At 43.6% G+C, this 21,610-nt stretch overlaps 1 protein-coding gene across 1 annotated transcript in view; it reads right to left on the bottom strand.

Annotated features, from left to right (window-relative positions):
* The window catches only part of LOC147607814 (LRR receptor kinase SERK2-like), an 81,723-nt gene extending 71,229 nt beyond the window's left edge, over window positions 1–10,494 (bottom strand). Inside the window, exons 1-2 of the mRNA XM_086790086.1 lie at window positions 10,226–10,494; window positions 10,040–10,125 (exon numbers count right to left, since the gene is read on the bottom strand). Of these exons, the coding sequence (XP_086646212.1) occupies window positions 10,040–10,125; window positions 10,226–10,353 (214 nt within the window). The 5' untranslated portion in view covers window positions 10,354–10,494. The remainder of the gene's footprint in view (window positions 1–10,039; window positions 10,126–10,225) is intronic.
* Between the last annotated feature and the right edge of the window lie 11,116 nt (window positions 10,495–21,610).

The following is a 21,610-nucleotide window of genomic DNA, read 5'->3' as shown; positions in this document are numbered from 1 at the left end:
CATCGTTTTTAAAGCTTCTTTGGATAACCCTCTCTCCTTTTGATCTACATGTTACTATCTTATGAGAGCTTTCCCAAATTTCAAAGCTGAAATTACTCCATTGTGAGTCGTGGCTAGTGAGGTTCCAGAAGTTGGGCACTATAAGCCCTACCCCAAAATTCAATACTACACAGTGCATAGTACAAGGCTCAAGTTGGACTCAATTCATTTAAAATGACAACATTATGAGGCTTGGGTAGCTACGAAAGCTTGGAGGCCTCAATCCATTGCTATAATACAAGAGTAAGTGACATGGAGATTGGGAGTTTTTAGCGGGTGAGGGATACCCATTCTCACACTACCTAGGATTGTCCTTGGAGCCTACCCCAACCATTACTTGCAATGGTCTCCCAAGGTGTCATGTGCAAGAATTGCCATGGACATTTTCAGAAGCTAATCCAAAAGGGGCAGCCAGAAAAGATGACTAGAACCAGAATTTAGGAGCATGAGGTGCAGTAGTGGCCAAAGTTGGACTTGGAGCAGGACATGGAGGACATTGAAGGATCTGTCGGCTGCAAAAGATGCTGTCGGCTCCATGGTATCTGTCGTGGCTGCGTTTGTTAGACATCATCCCCTACTTGCTGGCTTCCTATTTGGTGTCCTATTTTAGCCTCTAGGGCTGACCATGTTAGTCAGAGGGGCTGGTCACCCCTCACTCATATTTTACCCATATTTATTCCCAATTTTATGGTCTTGGGATTTTTCCCAGTCGTGGAGGTCTTTTATCCCTAGTCGGCTGCCTTCATGTAGAGGTATATATAGCCGGCATGCCTCCCTCATATTTTCACTGCTTGCATTGCTTGCCTAGCTTGTCTAGCTGCAGTCCCTCACTTACGAGGTTCTCCCCTCTTGCTTGGGACATGTATTCCTTTTGATGATGATATTGAGAGCAGGTTCTCACCTGTGTTTCCTCTCCATCTTTTTCTCTCTCTCTCCCTCCTGTGTTTCCACTTTCCCTTCTTCCGCTGCACATTCTATCATGGTATCAGAGCGCCGGTGATTTTCAGCGTTGGATGCTCCCTCCTATTCCTCTTCATATCTGCGTTTTTTCCACCCCTGGACAGACCTGCGTTTTTGCATTTACAGCAAGGGCAGCAGCACATAGGTTGCTGCGTTTTCTTCAGGTGGCTGTCTACAGCAGTTTTCAGCAATTCTCAGCGTTCATACCCCCCCCTGTAGTGCTGGTCGCATGTTTTGTACAGGCCAACAGCAGCATATTTGCTGCGTTTTTTTCTTCTACAGGTTTCTGATGCTGATGTGCTGATCTGAGGCTTGGGTGTACCTATTTCTCCAGAGTGTTTCCATATTCAGCCCCTTATACCTCTGCGTTTTTCAGATTTGCAGCCATGGTTGCTGCGTTTTTTCTGAACCGATCTTGCTGGTAGCTCTACCTTCACTTGGGCTTCATCTGTTGGACCCGAAGGTACCTTCTCTTCAGCGTTTTTCCTCATAGGAGGTGTGGACACTGGTTGGCCTGAATTTTCAGGTTTGTAGCCCTTGTTTGTTTTCTTCTCCAGTGGACACAGATCACTTGCAGAGGGGGTTTCTTGATTGGATTGTAGCTTTGGAGGCAGTTTGGTACTTGAGGAGGATTCTGAATTTCTGATTTCAGTCAGCGTTTTGCTGATTTTGGAGCATCTATACCTGTGTTTTGTTCCTGGCCTACACGGTTTCCCGGTTTCTACATGTTCCTTGCCTTCTGTTGGCGGTGGAGTGCTATTTTTGCTCGATAGCAGTGTTTTTGGCTGCGTTTTGCTTCCCACAGGAGTTTTCTACACTCAGAGGGGGCCTTTCTCCAGCTACTTCACTTGAGGATCAGTTTCGGGAGCTGTGTTGTATCTGTGGAGACATTCTTCTTTGACAGGAGTTTACAGTTATTTGGAGGAGAGCAGTGATCTTTTCAGAGATCCTGAGCAGAGTTTATTTTGTCCGAGCTTGTGTTCTTTGCAGTATTTGCAGAACAAGGAGGGTGTTTTGCCCTTTTGCGGTGTGATCCTTTCACATGGATCTTTTATCTGTTGCTGATTCTTGGGATCTGGTTCTACTAGAGCAGTCTTCTGCTATCTGTGATGCTTTTGAGGACTTTGTTGCCACTGCAGTTTATATTCCTGCTTTCCTTCCTCATTGTGCCTCTGGCTCTCTTTGTGATGCTTCTGAGGATGCCCCTCCCCGTGCCAGTTCTGATGGCTTGTTGTTTTGGAGGATGGTTTTTTGGACCCGATGGGATGCTTTGGATCTGTGGTTGCTAATCGTGCCTGGGGCACAGTGGTACTTCCAGAGTTTTTTTGGATTTGGATTAGAATCAGGTTGGGCTTGTACCAGTCCGACGATATCATTTTTCAGAGGGGGATGTGGAGTCCTTTCATCTTGCGATGCCCACCTCAGTGGCGTGTACTTATGTACAGCATTGGGCAACTCATGTTATGGAGTTTGAGCAGATGGACCCCATATTTTCTACAGAGTCTTTACATCTTGCGATGCCGACCTTTTTCAGAGGATGCTTTTATACAGGATTTGGCTACTCTTGGTACAGAGTTGGAGCAGATTGACTCTAATTCTTTTGAGGGTTCCAGTGAGGAGCAGTTTGCTTCTCCCAGGATTGGTTATATACAGGATCTGATCTTGGTTGGTTTTGAGGTTTTTCATACCTTCTCCAGGCTGGATACACGACATTCGACTTCGGGGAGTGTTCTTACACTTGGGTTTGGAACCATTATTTGGAGCAGCACGTCGCAGCCTATATGGTTGTTTTCTTCCAGAGGAACGGTGTACCTGGCAGCTTGTTCTGTTGCTTTTGTAGCTGAGTTACTGAGGAGATTGCTTGTGGAGCTTTCTTGGTACTTGTTTCTGCAGTCTTTCATCCTTGATCGAGGACGGCGTCTCTGGCTTCTTGGAGTTTGCTCAGCATCCGGTGCTGAGAGGGGGTGTTAGACATCATCCCCTACTTGCTGGCTTCCTATTTGGTGTCCTATTTTAGCCTCTAGGGCTGACCATGTTAGTCAGAGGGGCTGGTCACCCCTCACTCATATTTTACCCATATTTATTCCCAATTTTATGGTCTTGGGATTTTTCCCAGTCGTGGAGGTCTTTTATCCCTAGTCGGCTGCCTTCATGTAGAGGTATATATAGCCGGCATGCCTCCCTCATATTTTCACTGCTTGCATTGCTTGCCTAGCTTGTCTAGCTGCAGTCCCTCACTTACGAGGTTCTCCCCTCTTGCTTGGGACATGTATTCCTTTTGATGATGATATTGAGAGCAGGTTCTCACCTGTGTTTCCTCTCCATCTTTTTCTCTCTCTCTCCCTCCTGTGTTTCCACTTTCCCTTCTTCCGCTGCACATTCTATCAGCGTTTTATGGAGAAAATGCCAAGTCAGCTGGCCGACCAGCAGTCGGCCAGCTCTTCTTGTGTCCAAAAGAGCCTATAAAAGGCGCATATGCTCATTGATTGGATCATTCAACTCCTTTTGAGTTGGGTCCTTAGAGTAGGACAGTTTTTGGTGTATTCCAGCTTTTGTATGAGGCAGCCTAGGGCTGTAGACTGGGCACCTTTTTGTACCATATGAATATACTGAAATTCCAGCTATCTCTCTCTCTCTACTCTCCATTCTATCTGCGTTTTTGCATCAGCATGTTCTAAGTGGTGTTTAGGGCTGAAAGAAGACCCTCACAGCTTCTGTTGCTCATTTTCAGCATTGTATAGTGCTAGAAAGTCTAGTTTTCAGCCTGGCATGATCCTAGGGAGTTTAGAAAGCATGTAGAACTCTAGAGTTAGGGTTTTTGGGCTGATTACACAAAAAACAACAAAATAATATCATGAGTTCAGAGGCAATGGACGATGACTTTCTCAAGACTTTGCAGAGTCGTCGGGGACGGGAAGATGAACGATACAAAGGGAACAAGAACGCTATGCTCAGTATGAACAAATCATCGTTGGGGCCAGGTTTAGGCAAGAAATCATAGAAGAGCTTCAAGAAGAGGCGCATCAAGGCCCACTTCTATACGAGCAAAGATGGACGCAGCTCAAGCAGACATGGGCACAATTCATGGCAGCATCAACAAAGGCCAAGAAGGAATCACCTAGGGTTATGAAGCAGCCCATGACTGAGAGCGTTTACCCAACGAAAAGAGAGCTTCTAAGACGAGTTCTCGGGAGACGTGATCACAGAAAAAGGTGTTTCCGAGGAGGTGCCATTACCCGGGATGCACATGCCAGAACCAGAACCAAAGCCAAAGCTAGAGCCAGAAGCCAAACCAGAACCAGAACCACAAATCGCGCAAGTGGATCTTTCCAAATCCTATTTGGAGAAGGATGAGGTCAACCCGATAGTTCCCAAGGAGGTGGATCTCTCCAAATCCTATTTGGAGGGGGATGAGGTCATCTCGACAGTTTCAGAGGAGTTTTCAGAAGATCCAAAGACCAAGCCAGAGACTTGAAGACTAAGGTCATCTCGACAGTTTCAGAGGAGTTTTCAGAAGATCCAAAGACCAAGCCAGAGACTTGAAGACTAAGTTAGAGAGCTTGGGGATTGAGCCGATGGATATGAAGTGCAATCTTCAATTGGACCAAAACGGAATCGGAGAAAAGGTGTATGGATTACCCCAGTGCTCCAAGCTTAGCGAAAGGGGATGTCATGTGCATCCGTTCATCCCAATGCTCATAGACATCTATATTCTCATTAGCAAATATATGGGCAGATTCAGAGGCAGATTCAGGGTAGATTTTACAGCCCTACAAGCTCTTGGAAGTGCCCAAGACATAGCCCAATGGTTGGGACACCTTTTGGGCATAGTTTGGACACAAAATATGACTGTTTGGACAATGTTTTGTAGGAAAAATAGGCAAAACCGACTTGATTACGAATTCATTCCTTTTTTCTATAAATAGGATCATTAGGCATTCATTAGAATCATCATTCAAAGATCAAAAGGATCCATTTGTCAAAGTCTGCAAGGCAACAAGGACATAGTGGTGGATCAGCAGGAGCTGCTCTTGTTCGATTGCAAGTAGAGGGTTGCAAGGATCTTTGATATGCATCATGAAGCTGTGAATCAGCAAGATCATTGTATATATAGCATGTTTTGGCAATATACAGTAGATTAGGTCTCTCTCTCCTTCTCTTTTGTGTCTTTGCTAAACATAGGATTAGTGTTATCTTCTTTGCTTAGCGTTAATCATGAACACGCTTCTGCAACGCATGTTACATTGGTATCAGAGCATCAGGCTCAGCAAAGCTAAACACTGATTCAGTCCCATATGATGGTGTACAGGTCCAAGCTACAGGAAAGTGCACGGGTACGAAGCCCAAGGCAAGTAACACAAGATCGAGAAGAGCTCCCACGAGGTTTGTTGGTGGTGTTCCACAAAGCCAGAGGGGATGGCAGTCCTGTGAGCCAGATAGGTTCTCGAGCAATGGTCCTAAGGGAGGATTATCCTCCAAGGGGTAATGTGAGAGTGCCAGACTCATTTCTCAAGAATGAAGACCAAGACAGTGTTCAAAGTCAAGGCAGGAACGGATTGGGGACTGGATGGAATAGATGCATAGATATTATTCAGAGTAAGAGTGGTTTTGGAGACCAGGCCTGGTTTTCAGAGAAAAGGGTTGCCAAAGAGGGATGAACGACAGAGGGACTTCGGGAAAAGAATGGGACGATGACAGTCATCCAAGAACAAGTTGGAATCGCGTCATCAAGTTTAGCAGAGGGGGATGTCATGTGCAAGAATTGCCATGGACATTTTCAGAAGCTAATCCAAAAGGGGCAGCCAGAAAAGATGACTAGAACCAGAATTTAGGAGCATGAGGTGCAATAGTGGCCAAAGTTGGACTGGGAGCAGGACATGGAGGACATTGAAGGATCTGTCGGCTGCAAAAGATGACGTCGGCTGCATGGTATCTGTCGTGGCTGCGTTTTATGGAGAAAATGCCAAGTCAGCTAGCCGACCAACAGTTGGCCAGCTCTTCTTATGTCCAAAAGGGCCTATAAAAGGCGCATATGCTCATTGATTGGATCATTCAACTCCTTTTGAGTTGGGTCCTTAGAGTAGGACAGTTTTTTGTGTATTCCACCTTTTATATGAGGCAGCCTAGGGCTGTAGACTGGGTACCTTTTTGTACCATATGAATATACTGAAATTCCAGCTATATCTCTCTCTCTACTCTCGCTTCTGTCTGCATTTTTGCATCAGCATGTTCTAAGTGGTGTTTAGGGCTGAAAGAAGACCCTCAGAGCTTCCGCATGTTGCACAAGGTTTGAACTTTGTAACCTCAAGGGAGTGTCAAAATACATAAGAAATGGAAAAGGGTTTTCTATATGCTGCAGACAAGCTTAGGATGATGTGGTTAAGCTCAAAACCAAAAAACAAAAATAACAATCCACATCAAGAGTATGTTACAACTACAAAATAGTGACTTACTAAAGATTTCTAATGCAAAAAAGCATGTTCATCTTTCTATTATTGGAGAAAAAGTATTTTAGTATATTGTTTTTTAAAAGGCGGCGCCACCCATAAAAACTCTTTTGTCATTGGACAGCCAACTCAAAAAGCAAGTTTTCTTCTCTAAAGTCTTAGCCCTCATAGAGGGTGTCAAATTGAAGGCCGAGGTAGGGTTGCAAATTACAAGCCTGCCTGGACCGGCTTTATGGCGGGCCTGAGTGACTTATGTCCGTGCCCGGAAACGCTTGTAGCACTTACTAGCTTCATGAATGGAGATTGTCCATGCCCATGGTGCATTGAATACATATGTGCCTACTTAGAAATTTGTTTTTGCGTGTTGTTTATTGCCTGTTTGATTATGTGTGTCTAGTCCGGACCGGGGACTTCCGTCCATGAACCGTGTGTGTGAAACTGTATTCTAACGTGTTTCCGTGACTTGTGAACAAGCACTATGTTATGCTAACATTTGGTTTTCTCATGTAAAGGATTTATAAGGTCACAGGTTCACACTTCATTAAAATCCATTAAAGGAGCCCGTTCATAATTCATTAGAAACCGAAAGGATTTGTTTAAGAGTGCTAGGGACACTCTCTCTTTTGAAATTTCCTCATTTATATCGCTTGTTTCACAAGCATTGTACTGCATTCTCCAAAGAAAAGTATAAGCAAATATTCCTGCTTGCAAGAGGAGGAGGGGGGGGCGGGGGGGCGGGGGCGGCGCCTTCAGTGGGTCTTTGGGACCCAGTAAGGTGTCGTCTACTTCACTCTCTCATTCTCTTCTCTCTCTCTATTCTGTGAATTTGGATGCTAAGATTCTCACCACATAAAGGTATAAAGGGGGCCCTATTGTGCGTTATCACAATCAAGCTCAGTGCATGTAACAAAGATAGGAGAACCTGCCATCCCTAACCATCACCCATCGTTGTGTAGTGTGCTGAGGTGCAAGTGTGGCTTAAGGGGAGACATCTAATGAGCATGTCCACGCCGCCTTCTAATGTGGCCTCTGGATTTGGGACAATCTCTAGCAAGATGACCTCCTAGCGGCGAATACGGCACTCATCTTCTTTGCTAGCAATCTCCATCCTCTATCGAAAATGTGAGCTCTCTGTAACAAGATGTAACAGAGAAAATGTGAGCCATGCATTGATCTCCTCACCAAAAACACAAGACACATTAAATCTAGCTTATCCGCCCAACACGATGCGACCACTGCTCCACGCTCTCGCTTGTAGCCAGCCACAACCATGTGGTAAATAAGCGTACCATAAATATCACATAAAATATCAAATAATTCCACAATTCTCATTTCCATAACACATGTCACTTGCTGCCTGCCATTTCGCCTGTTCTCCAGCCGTCTACCCTTTCTTGCCTGCCTTTTCACCTGCCAGTCTGTTTGTGGGGGACTCTGGCATCGTTGCCCTAATGCATGAGCTTCCGCCTCCTCACCAACAGACTGGCAGTCATGATATCCCGCCGCTCCCCCACACGGTTCTGGATCCAATCGTTCGGCCTTTGCCTAGGGTTGTGGATGAGGCCAGTCTGCTGGGACCTACGGGGTTTTGTCAAAAACTCCACGGGTCCTGTTCTGGCCACTCCTTGCTCCTGGGCCTGGGAGATTCTCTCCTCTGTTTATGTTCTTTTATGAACTTGTTTATATCCACCCAACTTGTCAGCTGCGAGCATCCACCATGCATTGCATAGTTGGCTACATGTTGCAGGTATTGGCATGCTTGCCTTAGTAAGCCATTTTCCTACTTTATTTCCTGTGTTGCCGCACTCTGTACACTGGCCAGCTCTCTTCTGATTTTGTCCACTTCCTGGGCCCGAGCAGTTCCGCTGAGCTTTTTCAACTTCGCCAGCATGTTTGCTTCTTCTATACTTGCAGAACTTCCTTGGCTTCTTGCTCTCGCGTGGCCCTGTTCTAGAAGTCTTCAGTCATTCGGTCTTTAGCTGCCATGTCTTCACAATGCATTATGTTGACTATCCCGAAGGTTTCATTTCTCTTTGTTAGCACTGCTTGGGCAGTACGCAGCAGGATTCATCCACTCGATGGTGGCATTGGGCGTTGCCATTGGATGGGCAACCCCATCACACACTTGAGCACAGCATGTAAAATCTTGGCCCTCCATGGCACTCACACAAGCTTACTGAGTAGGATTGCCCCTACGTACACTAGGTTATCCACAACCGTCAGAGCACCCACTTCATGACCAAGGGTACAGCCACTTCATCAGCAACGGTACAGCTCCCTGGATGATGGAGACAAGCCCATAACGAGGATGGCACCTTCAAGAAGGCTACACTAGCATCAGCAAACTTATTGTCCATGGGTTCATGCTCAAGGCATTCAGGATCGACATGATTCTAAACATTTTCCAAAGATGCCACAAAGGTGAAGGCAGTGCAGACCAAATGCAAATGACAGCCCTTGCAATATGGGCATACCAAAATTTGGCTTCATAACTCTCTAAATTGACATATAAGGCAGGTAATCTTAATGATCATCAACACGAAGCATACATGAAAAAGGCAAGTTGGCAGTTGATTGAACCCTTGCGGACGAGGTCTCAAGTTCAATCCCAGCTTGCTGCAATTAATGGACCCCTCCCCATATGAGGGTTTTATTCCGCCTGCAGGCAGGTGCAGGAGCTTCTCCTAACCCTCAAAATAGGAATCAAAGCTTGGAGAATGGCAGCAATTCTGACTGATTAGCAGAATGTCAACTTGGGGAAAAAAGCATTGCGAAAAGTGTGCAGGCAATGAAAAAAGCACTGTGAAAAATAGCAAGTCTGTGTCAAAAGCACTAATCAATCATGGTTATTCCATACTGTATCAGCCCCTTGAAATGATGACACATGACAATGATATTGGAAGATCATAGCAAGTTGTCATGTTTGGAGAAATTTGATAATGGTACTGTGAAGTCTAGGTGCTGTAACACTTCATCTTGTATTCCATGATTGAATTTCCTGCGAAAGAGTCCTTTGCGATTGATGTTTGTCATCCCTTCAGAAATACACCTCGACGCGATTACATCATCATGAACCGTCCATCACTACTCCATTCTACCTGAGAGTCCAGGGGGAATTCCAGCCAATCAAAAGCATCGGAAAAACTGTGCTAGAAACATCCTCAATGACTTTGTGCCAGCTCACCTTGCCTACACCTTCCAAGAAATGTGTTGGGCGTGCCGTGGCTGGGAAGATGATGTCTGGCAATAGCCTTGCCTGCTGTTCCCTGAAATGAAATTTCGCCCAGCAGCCTCCCGCAGTGTAAACAGAAACTGTTAGGACTCGGCTGCTTCCTACTTCGTGAACAGGCAGACAGATGATAGGACTTGTGGTCTCAGTATAATTCTTGTGATTCAGCTGTGTATTCTTAAATCATGTATGCAGGGCTGGGCAGGCTGAACCATCCCTGAGTAAAGGCCCTTTTTCTCTTTTTTATCATGTGGAAATGGGCAGGGGGCCTTTTATTAAAAAAAAAGGTGTGTGCGCGCGCTCGTGGGCATGCGTATATCATTCTGCTACTAGTATTTAAAGAAGAAATTCAGGTATTACATACCCTCTTCATCGGATGCAGCTGTAGAAGGTATTGAGACAAGCAGTAGGGTTATAAGCAGCAAATGCAAGCAGGAGGCGAAGAAGACCCTGCAATTTGAAGTACGAAAACATGAATTATGCACAGTTGGATTCCGGAAGCAGATGAGATCCTTAGCTCAAAATCCCCGAAGCTAAAGAACACTGCTACCTTGTGGAAACCATCTCAGTTCCAGAGAAATGGAAACAGAGCACACAGCATCTTGCTTCTGCAGAAGGGCGTTCGGAGAGTAGAAACGGCAACTGGGGAAGCTGCCGGAGCAGCTGCGAGGCGTCCATGAGCACAAAGAAACTGATGAGATGAAGAAACCCTAGGAAACACAGTCGCGGTTTCTGGAAACTGATGAATCAAGGTGCAGTGTGTAGGTAATGCGCACGTGTGGCCTATTATCCGACATATGTGGCCACGAGGCGTCCGCCGTTACTGACAACCGCACGGCGCACTAGTCTAGACTCTAGAACTCTATTGTGTGTTGCACGTTTTGAATGCTTGTAAAAAATACAACACTAAAAGTCTAAATGTTTTTTCGTGAACACTGACTCATGGTGGGGATTTCTTTGTTTAGTCAAGCATAACATATTTTCAACCATCTTCATGTGATTGGGGTGATCACACTGATGACTCGTGTGAGGGTCTCTTTGTAAAGTCCACTAACATATTTTCAACCATCTTCATGAGTGAAGCAATGCTCTATACAAACACTTTTTTCAACCAATCGAAATAGGGACAACCTTCTCAATTTGTCTGGTTTTTGTTTGTAAAATGTATACTACGTGTCGGTTTTACAACTATAATAAATGAATCCTTAAAATAAGGGCAATGAAACCAATCTTATATGCAAGAAATTGTTTATGATGAGCAAGCCATTGCAAAACTTTTGTTATCCTTCTCAGGAACTCTAATACAAAGTATATTCTCTATGATTTCTCTACTTTTCATGTTTTTCATTAATACTATTAGTGTTGACTGAGGGGCACTATCATCTCTCTGCACATAATAGAGCAGCAACTTTATCGGTTTGCACGACTCAGACAATGGCACTTGTCCATTTCTTGCCCTTGTAACTCAAAAGCTCTAACCTTTTTGCATGAATGCATTCACCCTAGTATGCACATGACTTCAATTACAAAGAATCCTATGAGGATTCCGTGTTGGGAGCTCCTCATCACACGGTGATCGGGGTTAAATATATGTTGGCAATTTAGATAAACAAAAACGATGAGGTCTTCAATATTGTACAAACCTTTGGAATGTCTGGTGTCTGAGAGATGGATTGCATGGGCAGATGAAACTGGCAATGTAGGCCTCTTTCAACGCCTGCAAAGCCTGACTAGTTATAATCAGCACTGAATGAGATGTTTCCCAAATCATTGAAGCTCATGAGAAGTACGATGAGACAGTTGAAGTGATCAAGAAGAAACAGTTGAGGAAGACCTTGAAAGTTGTTGAAGAGATAGAGCTCGCTAGGTAGAAAGAGACAACCCTAGATAATTACATCAAGGAACTGCCTACAGTCAAAGTAACCATAGAATAGTTGTGTTTCATGTTTGATTTAGTCCCGAGATAGAATTTATTCTTCTTCGATCAAAAAGTATTTGTGTACTCTCTTTATTTAATATAAATCTAACGACTTTGCTTTTTGTTTTAAAGGTTTAAACAATGGTGTTTTTTTCAGTTTTCTTTTTTTTTGAAATTGCTAAATTAAGTGTGTATTTTTGTCTACGTCTTGACTAGTGGCATAGAGAACATTTGGGCAACTCTAACATAGTCATGAGACTAGAACTACATGAAATGTAAGTGGATAGTGGAAGGCATTTCAATGGCTATTAGCCATGAAGGCCTACATCTACCATAGCCCCTCATTTTGAAGGTCATAGATAAAGTTTCCCATTCAATTCTAAATTTTAGGTAATGTATGATTTATGTTTACCCATTAAACAATGCCATTTGCCACACGCATTAAATGATTAATGCTCTAAAATTGGGAAAATAATAATTTTAAAAATAGTTTTGGTGGAATTTAAAAACGAACGCGATAATTTACATCTCTTTTTTTTATAATGAATTTTTCCCTTTCGCAGTAAGTCTCCCTAATACTGAAATTTTACCTGGAACCTCCTAAAGAGGGAAAAAGTGCCCCAGCTGATCCTAGTGTGCTCACACACTAAGACAACTAGGTAGTGATGTGCTCACATGCATCACTACCAAATATGGCTACAGGATGAAGGGGAAAAAGATGTGCACGTCCACACCACACACAAACCTTGTCCACTGCACACTAAACTTTGGCTAAAACATGTCCGATTGGCAAACAATTGGTCCAACTTGCTCAAATTTGAGATCAAATCATGTCCTAATGCCATGGCCATCACTTAAGATCACCGGCATTGCCTTGATTTTTTTCATCAAACTCAAAATGTTTTCCATGTTCGCACCAATTTCCGTAAGAAAATATTGTGAAAAATCAAGAGACTCAAGAAAGGTCAAGAAAATTAGGAAACTCAAGAATCTCACAATTTCTTCCTTGAAATGAAGATGAAGATGGATCAAACCTAAGCTCTGATACCAATGAAACAAAGCAACATCTCGATTATCCTAGATTATCCTAGCTTAGCCTTGGATTAAACTTGGATTAGCCTAGCTAAGAGAGATTAGCCTAGGTTTAGAGAAAGGAAAGAGTAATTAGCCCCAAGTATGGCTTATTTTGATATATATATACATGAATTTTAAGTGCATTAAGCATTTAAAGAGAAAATCAAACAATTGGGATAATCAAGTTTCATATGTTTAGGTGCATTAAGCATTTAAAGAGAAATGCTACTATAAGGGATTTGGTAAAATTTGGCCGACGGAATCATTTCATTGAGGCACTTATCTTTCCCTATTTTACTTATATTAAAAATGGTGCTCTCTTAATTTTATTTCTTACACTATGATGTTTTCATATTTTTTAATCTATATATTTATTTGTCCATTTTCTAAGTAGCCCTTATTTTAAGGAATTATTTTTCAGTAGAGGTTTCAGAAACAAAAACCAAATAGATATAAGAGTTATCCTTATTTTGATTGGTTGAAAAATATGTTTTTTTCCTAGCACTGAGCAGGACACCATTTGCATGGATGTAGCCTGTTGACATCATGTGACCTTGTCATATATGATTTTATATTCAAATGTCCAGGTTCAAACTCAAGGGCTAGGACATGTGCTTCCATAAGCTCTTGTGTTTTCTATTTTGCACATACGGCATGTGAGAGTGGCCTCTATAATATTATAGTAGCGTAAGCACTCTTCGTAGCACAAGCTTTATCACATTTTCTAGTGTTTTCTAGCTTGCACATACGGCATGTGAGAGTGAGGGAAAGGATGGTAAATTTTGTTATTTAATCCATGATTATCTATGTCTACAAATATTTCTTTCAAGAGGTGTCAATATGTCAAATATTTGTTTGAAGGCTTGTCATTATGTCTATAAATTGAATATAATTTAATATCAACTCAATAAATTTTTATATGTGTGGAGTTTGCTTTTTATGATAAAATCTTTATCTGTTGTAATGTGCGTCTACGCACCCTAGCATACAATCAAACAAAACTCATCAAATGTTTTTGTTTTTGTAATGGCATGTGGAAGTTATGGAGGCATGAAGCTTCCAACGTGATACACCAAGAGAAAGTACGCTTTCACAAAGCATAGAAGAGCTTCTGAGAAAAATGATGGAGCAAATAAATTCTCTAAAGATGTAGCTTGTCACCGCAGAAAAAGAGAAGCCCAAAGAGGCCATCTCACATTTGGCACATATGTTCTTCACTATAGAGGAACAAAGAAGAAAAGATGAAAATAGACGTGGTGAACCAAGAAGAAAAGCAAAAGAAAAAAGAAAAAGAAAAACAGAGACATGGGGAAGAACAACGAGATAAGGAAGCCACACGCAAATATGAGGAAGACCAGCACCATTGAGAAGACGCCAACCGAGAGTTTCAACAAAGACTCAACCGGGAGGCTATGCATATCCAACGTCAGCAGATAATGACATAGATTCTAGCATCCCTCTCCATGACGGCTCTGAATACCCTCCACCATTGCCCCTACCACCACCGTCATATGAACCTCTCCAAATTTTAGTAAGTATGATGGTAAGTGTGATCATGGCTATTACTCAATTTATTCATCAATTTGAAACACATTTTCCTTTAGCTAAAATTACAGATCCACAAGATAAAGTCCATGTGGCAGCACCCCAACTCACTTGGGAAGTTGTTACTTGGTGGCAGCATTGGTCACAACATCACACATATCCCATCATAGGCCAATTCCAATTTGATTGGAATTGAAAGGATGCAGGGAAGAAGAGAGCTTGAGCTCTTGCAAGCACACACACACACCCACACAAACCCTAGAAGAGAACACACAATTTGATTGGACTGAAAGGATGCAGGGAAGAAGAGAGCTTGAGCTCTTGCAAGCACACACACACACCCACACAAACCCTAGAAGAGCACACACAAGGTGAGAGGTTGAAAAATCTTCTTCTTCTTCACACAACAAAAGAGGTCTATAAAGAAGATAAAGTGACTAACACACATAATAGAGTATATACAAGCACTCCATAATATGAACACGCTAAGAGGAGTGGCTAGTTGTGGATTAGTCGGTGTAGTCCAGCTGTAGAATCTCTGGAGAAGATATGTCGGTGCTAGCTACCAAACCTACCAGTGAAGTAAATGTCGAACGGTCACGCAGGTACCTCGTGAGTGTCAGCTCATGTTGAGCTTGACATCTCAACACTCCCCCTCAAGCTCAACTCCAGCTCATGAACTCCAAGCATATCTCAAAACCTATGGAGCTTCTCAACTCCCAAGACCTTCGTGAAGATGTTAGCGACCTGATCCTGTGTGCTGACTGTTACCATATTATAGTAGTGATGTGTGTGAACACACTTAGGACCGCCGGGGCACTTTTTCCCTCACTAGGAGGTTTTTTCCCCCGTGCATTGTATATACGCCCATTATCTTCTAGGGCTTGTTATCTTTCATTTTTGGCACTCATAATACACTACTGTGTTGTGCTCAAGCTTCCTCATCTTCTTGAAGTTGTGTGTGCATTCCTGCAACCCTAATTCCAACAATTGGTATCAGAGCAGGCTTCCTCCTCCCGGGCAGCATCACCGGCACCTGCCGCTTCATCTCCTCCGATTGCGACGAGGTTTCACGAGCGACTGCAGGTTAGTATATGCCGTGGGAGAGGCCGTAGGGCTCGGTCATTTCAGAATTTTGATCTGAGGTCATTTCGCCCTCCGTTTTTGCATTCCAAGTACTGCGCAGGCAAAATCGTCCTACTGTGCAGATTTTCTGTCAAGATTAAAATCTGCAGGACAGGTGCCCATTCGTCTGTTTTGGGCTGTGCTACATAGCACAGGTCAATTTTATACAGGTTTTCCTCTTACAGACAGCATTTACATCTAGTAGTACAGTCATTGGCCATGGCTGACAACAATGATGTATTCCGCATGTTGGCTGCTGAGGATAAGTTGGATGGCACCAACTATCCATTGTGGGCATATATGATGCGACATGTATTGGTAGCAAAGGGGTTATGGAACATTGTGCAGGGTATTGATGCACGTCCTATTGTGGCTGGGAATGCTGCAAACACATCAGATACAGGTACTGTTGATGATGGTGCAGGCACAAGTGCTGTAGCAGCTGTTCGAGAACCACCACTTTCAGCAGAGCAGATTCGTTGGGATGGTAGAGATGCGCAGGCTCATGCCTTGATTGCGCTGTCTGTCAAACGTACCATTATCCCACATATTCGCTCCTGCAGGACTTCTAAGGATGCTTGGGATGTACTTGCCACATTGTATCAGGCAAGAAATGAGGCTCGTGTTGCTTATCTCCGAAAACAGTTGGAGAATGAGCATATGAACGAAGGTGATTCTATGGATAGCTTTTTGACAAAGATCAAGGATTTCAAAGAGCAGCTCATTTCTGCAGATGAAATCCTGTCAGACAGTTCACTTGTGCAGACTGTTTTGAATGGTCTACCAGATTCTTATCAGGGTTTTGCTTCCACTCTTCGCTTGATGATGAAAGGCAATCCCAATGCCTTATCATTTGAGGAGTTAGTTTCTGTTTTGCTGCAAGAAGACCAGTCAAGGCAAAACAGGAATAGTATGCGTGTCGCAGATCAAGCTTTCGGTGCTAGTCAGAGAAGCGGGAAAGGTAAAGCTGGCTTTTCTTCTAGTAAGCAGAAATCTGCAAATGCTGCGCAACCAAAGAAGGAAGACAAAGATGAGAAGAAGGGTGACAAACAGAAGACATTTTGCAAGTACTGTAAGGGAAATGATCATGTCATCAAAGCGTGTCCTAAGCTGGCTGCGAAAGAGGCTAAGAAGAAAGAGGCTGGTATGGCTGTTGCAGATGCCTCTCCTTCTAACAATGAATCTGCTAATGTTGTGCTAGATACAGAATGGGCATTCAATGCGCAGTGCAGTTATGACCCATCTTTGCATGACACATGTATGTCTGCAGTAGATTCAGATGTATGGTACTTTGACAGTGGTGCCACTAAGCATATCACCTCGCAGCGCAGTTTATTCACTTTCCTTGAGTCTGCTCCCACAGGGAATACTGTCACTTGTGCCAATAACTCCTCTTATCCCGTTAAAGGAGTTGGACAGATTGTGCTGAATGTTGCAAATGGCAACACCTTTACACTTTTTGATGCATTGTATGTGCCAGGGATCAAAAAGAATCTGCTGTCAGTCTCCGCATTTGCCAAAACAGGTTTGGTTGTAAAATTTGTGGATGACAGATGTACTGTTCATGATCTCTCTTGTGGTGACATCATTGTAGCATCTGGTTCACTATGTCGAGGGCTGTATAAGCTCAATATGGATGGCAAATGTGTAGAGGATTCAGCATGTGCTATTATGGATACGCAGGCTATTTCAAATGCAAAACTGTGGCATGCACGTTTTGGTCATCTGAATTTTGCAAGTTTGCTGCGCCTGCAGAAATCTGAAATGGTGTCTTCTTTGCCTAAGCTTGAGGCACCTGTCAAGCATGTTTGTGAGGGCTGCATATTGGGTAAAATGCAGCGTGCTTCCTTTCCCAAAGATGGATCAGTGAGAGCTGAACGCAGATTGCAGCTTGTTCACAGTGATGTTTGTGGACCCATGCAAACTCCATCATTTGGAAACTACCTTTACTTCGTGACTTTCATTGATGATTTTACCAGGCATGCATGGGTATATCCTTTGAAGGCAAAGTCCGAAGTGTTTTTGTGCTTCAAACAGTTTTTGGTTATGGCTGAAAATGTGTCAGAAAGTAAGATGGGCACCCTCCGTTCAGATCGAGGGGGGGAGTATATGTCTTCAGAATTTAATGCATTTCTGGCTGAGCGTGGGATAAAACACCAATGTACAGTGCCGTATACACCACAGCAAAATGGTGTGGCTGAGAGAAAAAACAGGTCTCTCATGGAAATGGCAAGATGTATGGTTAAGAGTCAAAGTCTACCACATGGTTTTTGGCTTGAGGCTGTCATGTGTGCCACTTATGTACTAAACAGGTGTCCCACCAAAGCATTACAGGTTGTCACTCCATATGAGGCTTGGCATGGCCGCAAGCCATCTGTTGGCCATTTACGTGTTTTTGGTTGCCTGGCATATGCATTAGTGCCTGTGCAACATCGCAGAAAATTGGATGACAAAGCTGTCAAATGTATTTTTGTTGGATATAGTGCTGAGAGCAAAGGCTATCGTTTGTATCATCCACAGACAAAGCGCATTTTGGTTAGCCGTGATGTTGTATTTGTGGAAGATGCAGTTCAGCCCTTGGTTTCATGTACTAAGGAGACAGATATCAGCTCACGTGATGTCTATGATACATTGTTGCCTCTTTTCAGTGGTGCACAGTCAAGTGCAATACCTCATGAGGCAGTTTTTCAGCCTATGCAGGTTTTAAATGATGGCACAGATCAGCCTATATCTGATGCAGATGTGCATGATGCACTTGAGGATGAGAGACAAGAGATTGAGGGCTCTAGGAATATGCCTAGATGGCTGGTGCAGACTTTGCGTGACAGCAAGTTGGATGCCCCTTTGTCTAGTCGCACTCGTTCTGGCTCTCATGGTGCCTCTTATGCGTCAGATTGTTATGCATTGGCTGTTTCTAGTATGTGCGATGAAAGTGAGCCTGTTTCATTTGATGAGGCACAAAGTTCAGAAAATTGGATGGCTGCTATGCAAGCAGAATACGATGCTATTATGAAGAATGGTACATGGTCTTTATGTGACTTGCCCCCTGGCAAGAAGGCCATTGGCACTAAGTGGGTATACAAATTGAAGCGTAAGCCTGATGGCACAGTGGATCGCCATAAGGCTAGGCTTGTTGCAAAAGGTTATGCTCAAGAGAAGGGCATTGATTTTGATGAGACTTTTGCTCCCACATGTCGTATGACCACTGTTCGTAGCATCTGTGCATTAGCAGCTCATAATGGTTGGAATGTACATCAGCTGGACATAAAGACTGCGTTCTTAAATGGAGATTTGCATGAGGAGGTGTATGTATCGCAGCCTCGTGGTTTTGTTCAAAGAGGGCAGGAAAACAAAGTGTGCAGGTTAAAAAAGGCTTTATATGGTTTAAAGCAAGCTCCACGAGCTTGGTATGAAAAAATACATGCATATTTGACTGCACATGGGTTTCAGAATAGTCCAACAGAAAGCACTTTGTATGCTAAACGTGTGGATGGTGTACATCTAATCATTGCTCTCTATGTCGATGACATGCTGCTCACAGGACCAAATGAGAGTCATATTGCTGATTTTAAGGCTGATTTGAATGCCTCTTTTGAGATGTCAGATTTGGGGCATTTGCATCATTATTTGGGGATACAATTTAAGCAGTGTGATGGAGGTATTGCTTTGTGTCAAACAAAGTATATTGAAACATTGTTGCGGAGATTTGGCCTTGAAGACTGCAAGCCTATTGCTACTCCAATGGAGACAGGTTTGAAGTTGAGTCTTCATGATGCTGGAGATCACTTTGATGTCACACTCTATCAGACAGCTGTTGGTTGCCTCATTTATGTATGCATTACGAGGCCAGACATTCAGTTTGCAGTCTCACAGGTGAGCAGATTTATGCATAGCCCAGGCATTAAGCATTGGCAGGCAGTGAAGCGTATCTTTCGCTATTTGAGTGGTACTCGGCATCTTGGGTTGTTTTATCCCAAGGGGGGATCATTGCCGCCAGATTTACATGCTTTTTCAGATTCTGACTGGGCTGGTTGTTATGACACACGCGTGTCCACGAGTGGTTTTTGCTTCATGCTTGGAAGCTCATGCATATCATGGTTGAGCAAGAAGCAGCCTACTGTGGCCACTTCTAGTTGTGAAGCTGAGTACAGGGCAGCTTTCACAGCTACGGTTGAGTGTGTGTGGCTCAGACGCCTTATGGCTGATTTGGGTGTTGGGCAGCCATCTGCCACCACCATCTTCACTGACAGTCAGAGCGCATTGGCAGTTGCGCGGAACCCAGTGTTCCATGCTCGTACGAAGCACATTGAGGTGCACTACCATTATGTCAGGGAGAGACTCTCTGCAGGAGAGATCAGTTTGGCTTATGTGCCAACACAGGATAACCTTGCAGACCTTTTCACAAAGGCTCTGCCTCGTGAGAAGTTCGAAGCTTTTCGCAAAGCTTTGGGCTTACTCCCTTTTGTGGATTCGTCCACATAGCTAGACACTTCCCTATACATGAGTGCTAGCTCTTGTTCACCGCATCACTCCAGGGGGGATTTGTTACCATATTATAGTAGTGATGTGTGTGAACACACTTAGGACCGCCGGGGCACTTTTTCCCTCACTAGGAGGTTTTTTCCCCCGTGCATTGTATATACGCCCATTATCTTCTAGGGCTTGTTATCTTTCATTTTTGGCACTCATAATACACTACTGTGTTGTGCTCAAGCTTCCTCATCTTCTTGAAGTTGTGTGTGCATTCCTGCAACCCTAATTCCAACACTGACGTAGGCCAAGTCGATGTCGCCTGCTACCAAGGCTCTCTCCCTGATGAAGTGGTAATGTATCTCAATGTGTTTTGTCCGCGCATGGAAAATTGGGTTCCTCTCGCCAACTGTATATTGCTAAGATTGTCATAATATATGACAACCTTTCTCTCCACATGCAACCCCAAATCAGCAACAAGTAGCTTGCGTAACCAAGCTACCTCACATGTTGCCACCGCAGCTCCTTTTTGTACTCTGCCTCTATATTCGATAAGGCAACTGTGGGCTACTTCTTACTGCTCCATGTCACAGCAGCACTTTCCAATAGTGATAAGATACTTAGCAATCTTGTCATGCCATGCTTGTGGAGCAAGCTTGCTTCAGCCCATACAAGGCCTTACGAAGCTTATATACATACTTTGGGTGACTTGTATCCTCAAAACCTAGTGGCTGATCCATATACACCTCTTCTTGCAAGTCACAATGCAAGAATACATTTTTTACATCCATCTGATGTAAAAACCAACCTTTAGCTGCTGCTGCAGCCACCGCAATCACAACTCTCACAGTTGCCATCTTTGCAACTGGGGTAAATGTCTCCTCATAATCAATCCCATGTGTCTTTGCATATCCTTTGGCTACCAATCTAGCCGTGTACCTGCTTATGCTACCATCACTGTTAAGTTTCACCTTATACGCCCACTTATAGTAGCCAATAGCTTTCTTGCCTTCAGGCAATGGCACCAAATCCCAAGTCTCATTTCCATATAGTGCATCCATCTCCTCATCCATAGCTTTCTCCCAACACACATTTCTAATAGCCTCATCAAAACATGTGGGTTCTACAACTTGCACATCTTTTGCCATATAAGCATAGTGATGTGCCACATAACCATCATAAGTCAACCTCTGCACAGGGTTTTTGACTCTTCCAGATCTTTGTAACTTTGCATTCATGGCTTCCATAGCCTTCTTCACACCAGGTGTCTTCATTGTTGGAATCCCAAGCTCCTCATCAAGGCTCATCTCCGAGCCACTAGACTCTCCACCATTAACAAGAGAATGCCCTGTAGAAATATCTGGCATAGCAAGGGGCTCAACCATTTTCTCTTTGCATTTATGTGATGTACCAACCATATTTCCAGGACTAGTATTATGACGTAGCCTGCCACTCCATGGTCTATCAATAGAACCAACTAGATGAGGACTCTCTTGGTTCACTCAATGACTGTGATTGCTGACTTGCATTCTATGCAACCACATTTCCACTTACATCAACCCCCAACAACATCTTTTTGAGGAGCATACCAGCTACTTATCTCATCAAATACAACATCCCTACTTACCGTCAATTCACATGTAGCAGGATTATAGCATCTATATCCCATTTGCTCAAGGGAATACCCAATAAACACACATTTTTTAACCTTTAGATCCAGCTTAGTACACAACTCATCTGGCATGTGCACATATGCAATACATCCAAAAACTTTCACAACTGAGATGAATTAGGTTTCCTGCC

The sequence above is a fragment of the Cibotium barometz genome, chromosome 54, assembly GCF_041138505.1.
Source record: "Cibotium barometz isolate CiBa-2024 chromosome 54, ASM4113850v1, whole genome shotgun sequence".
NCBI lineage: Eukaryota > Viridiplantae > Streptophyta > Polypodiopsida > Cyatheales > Cibotiaceae > Cibotium > Cibotium barometz.
The sequence above is the reverse complement of the archived record's forward strand: the minus strand, read 5'-3'. Positions and strand labels throughout refer to the sequence as shown.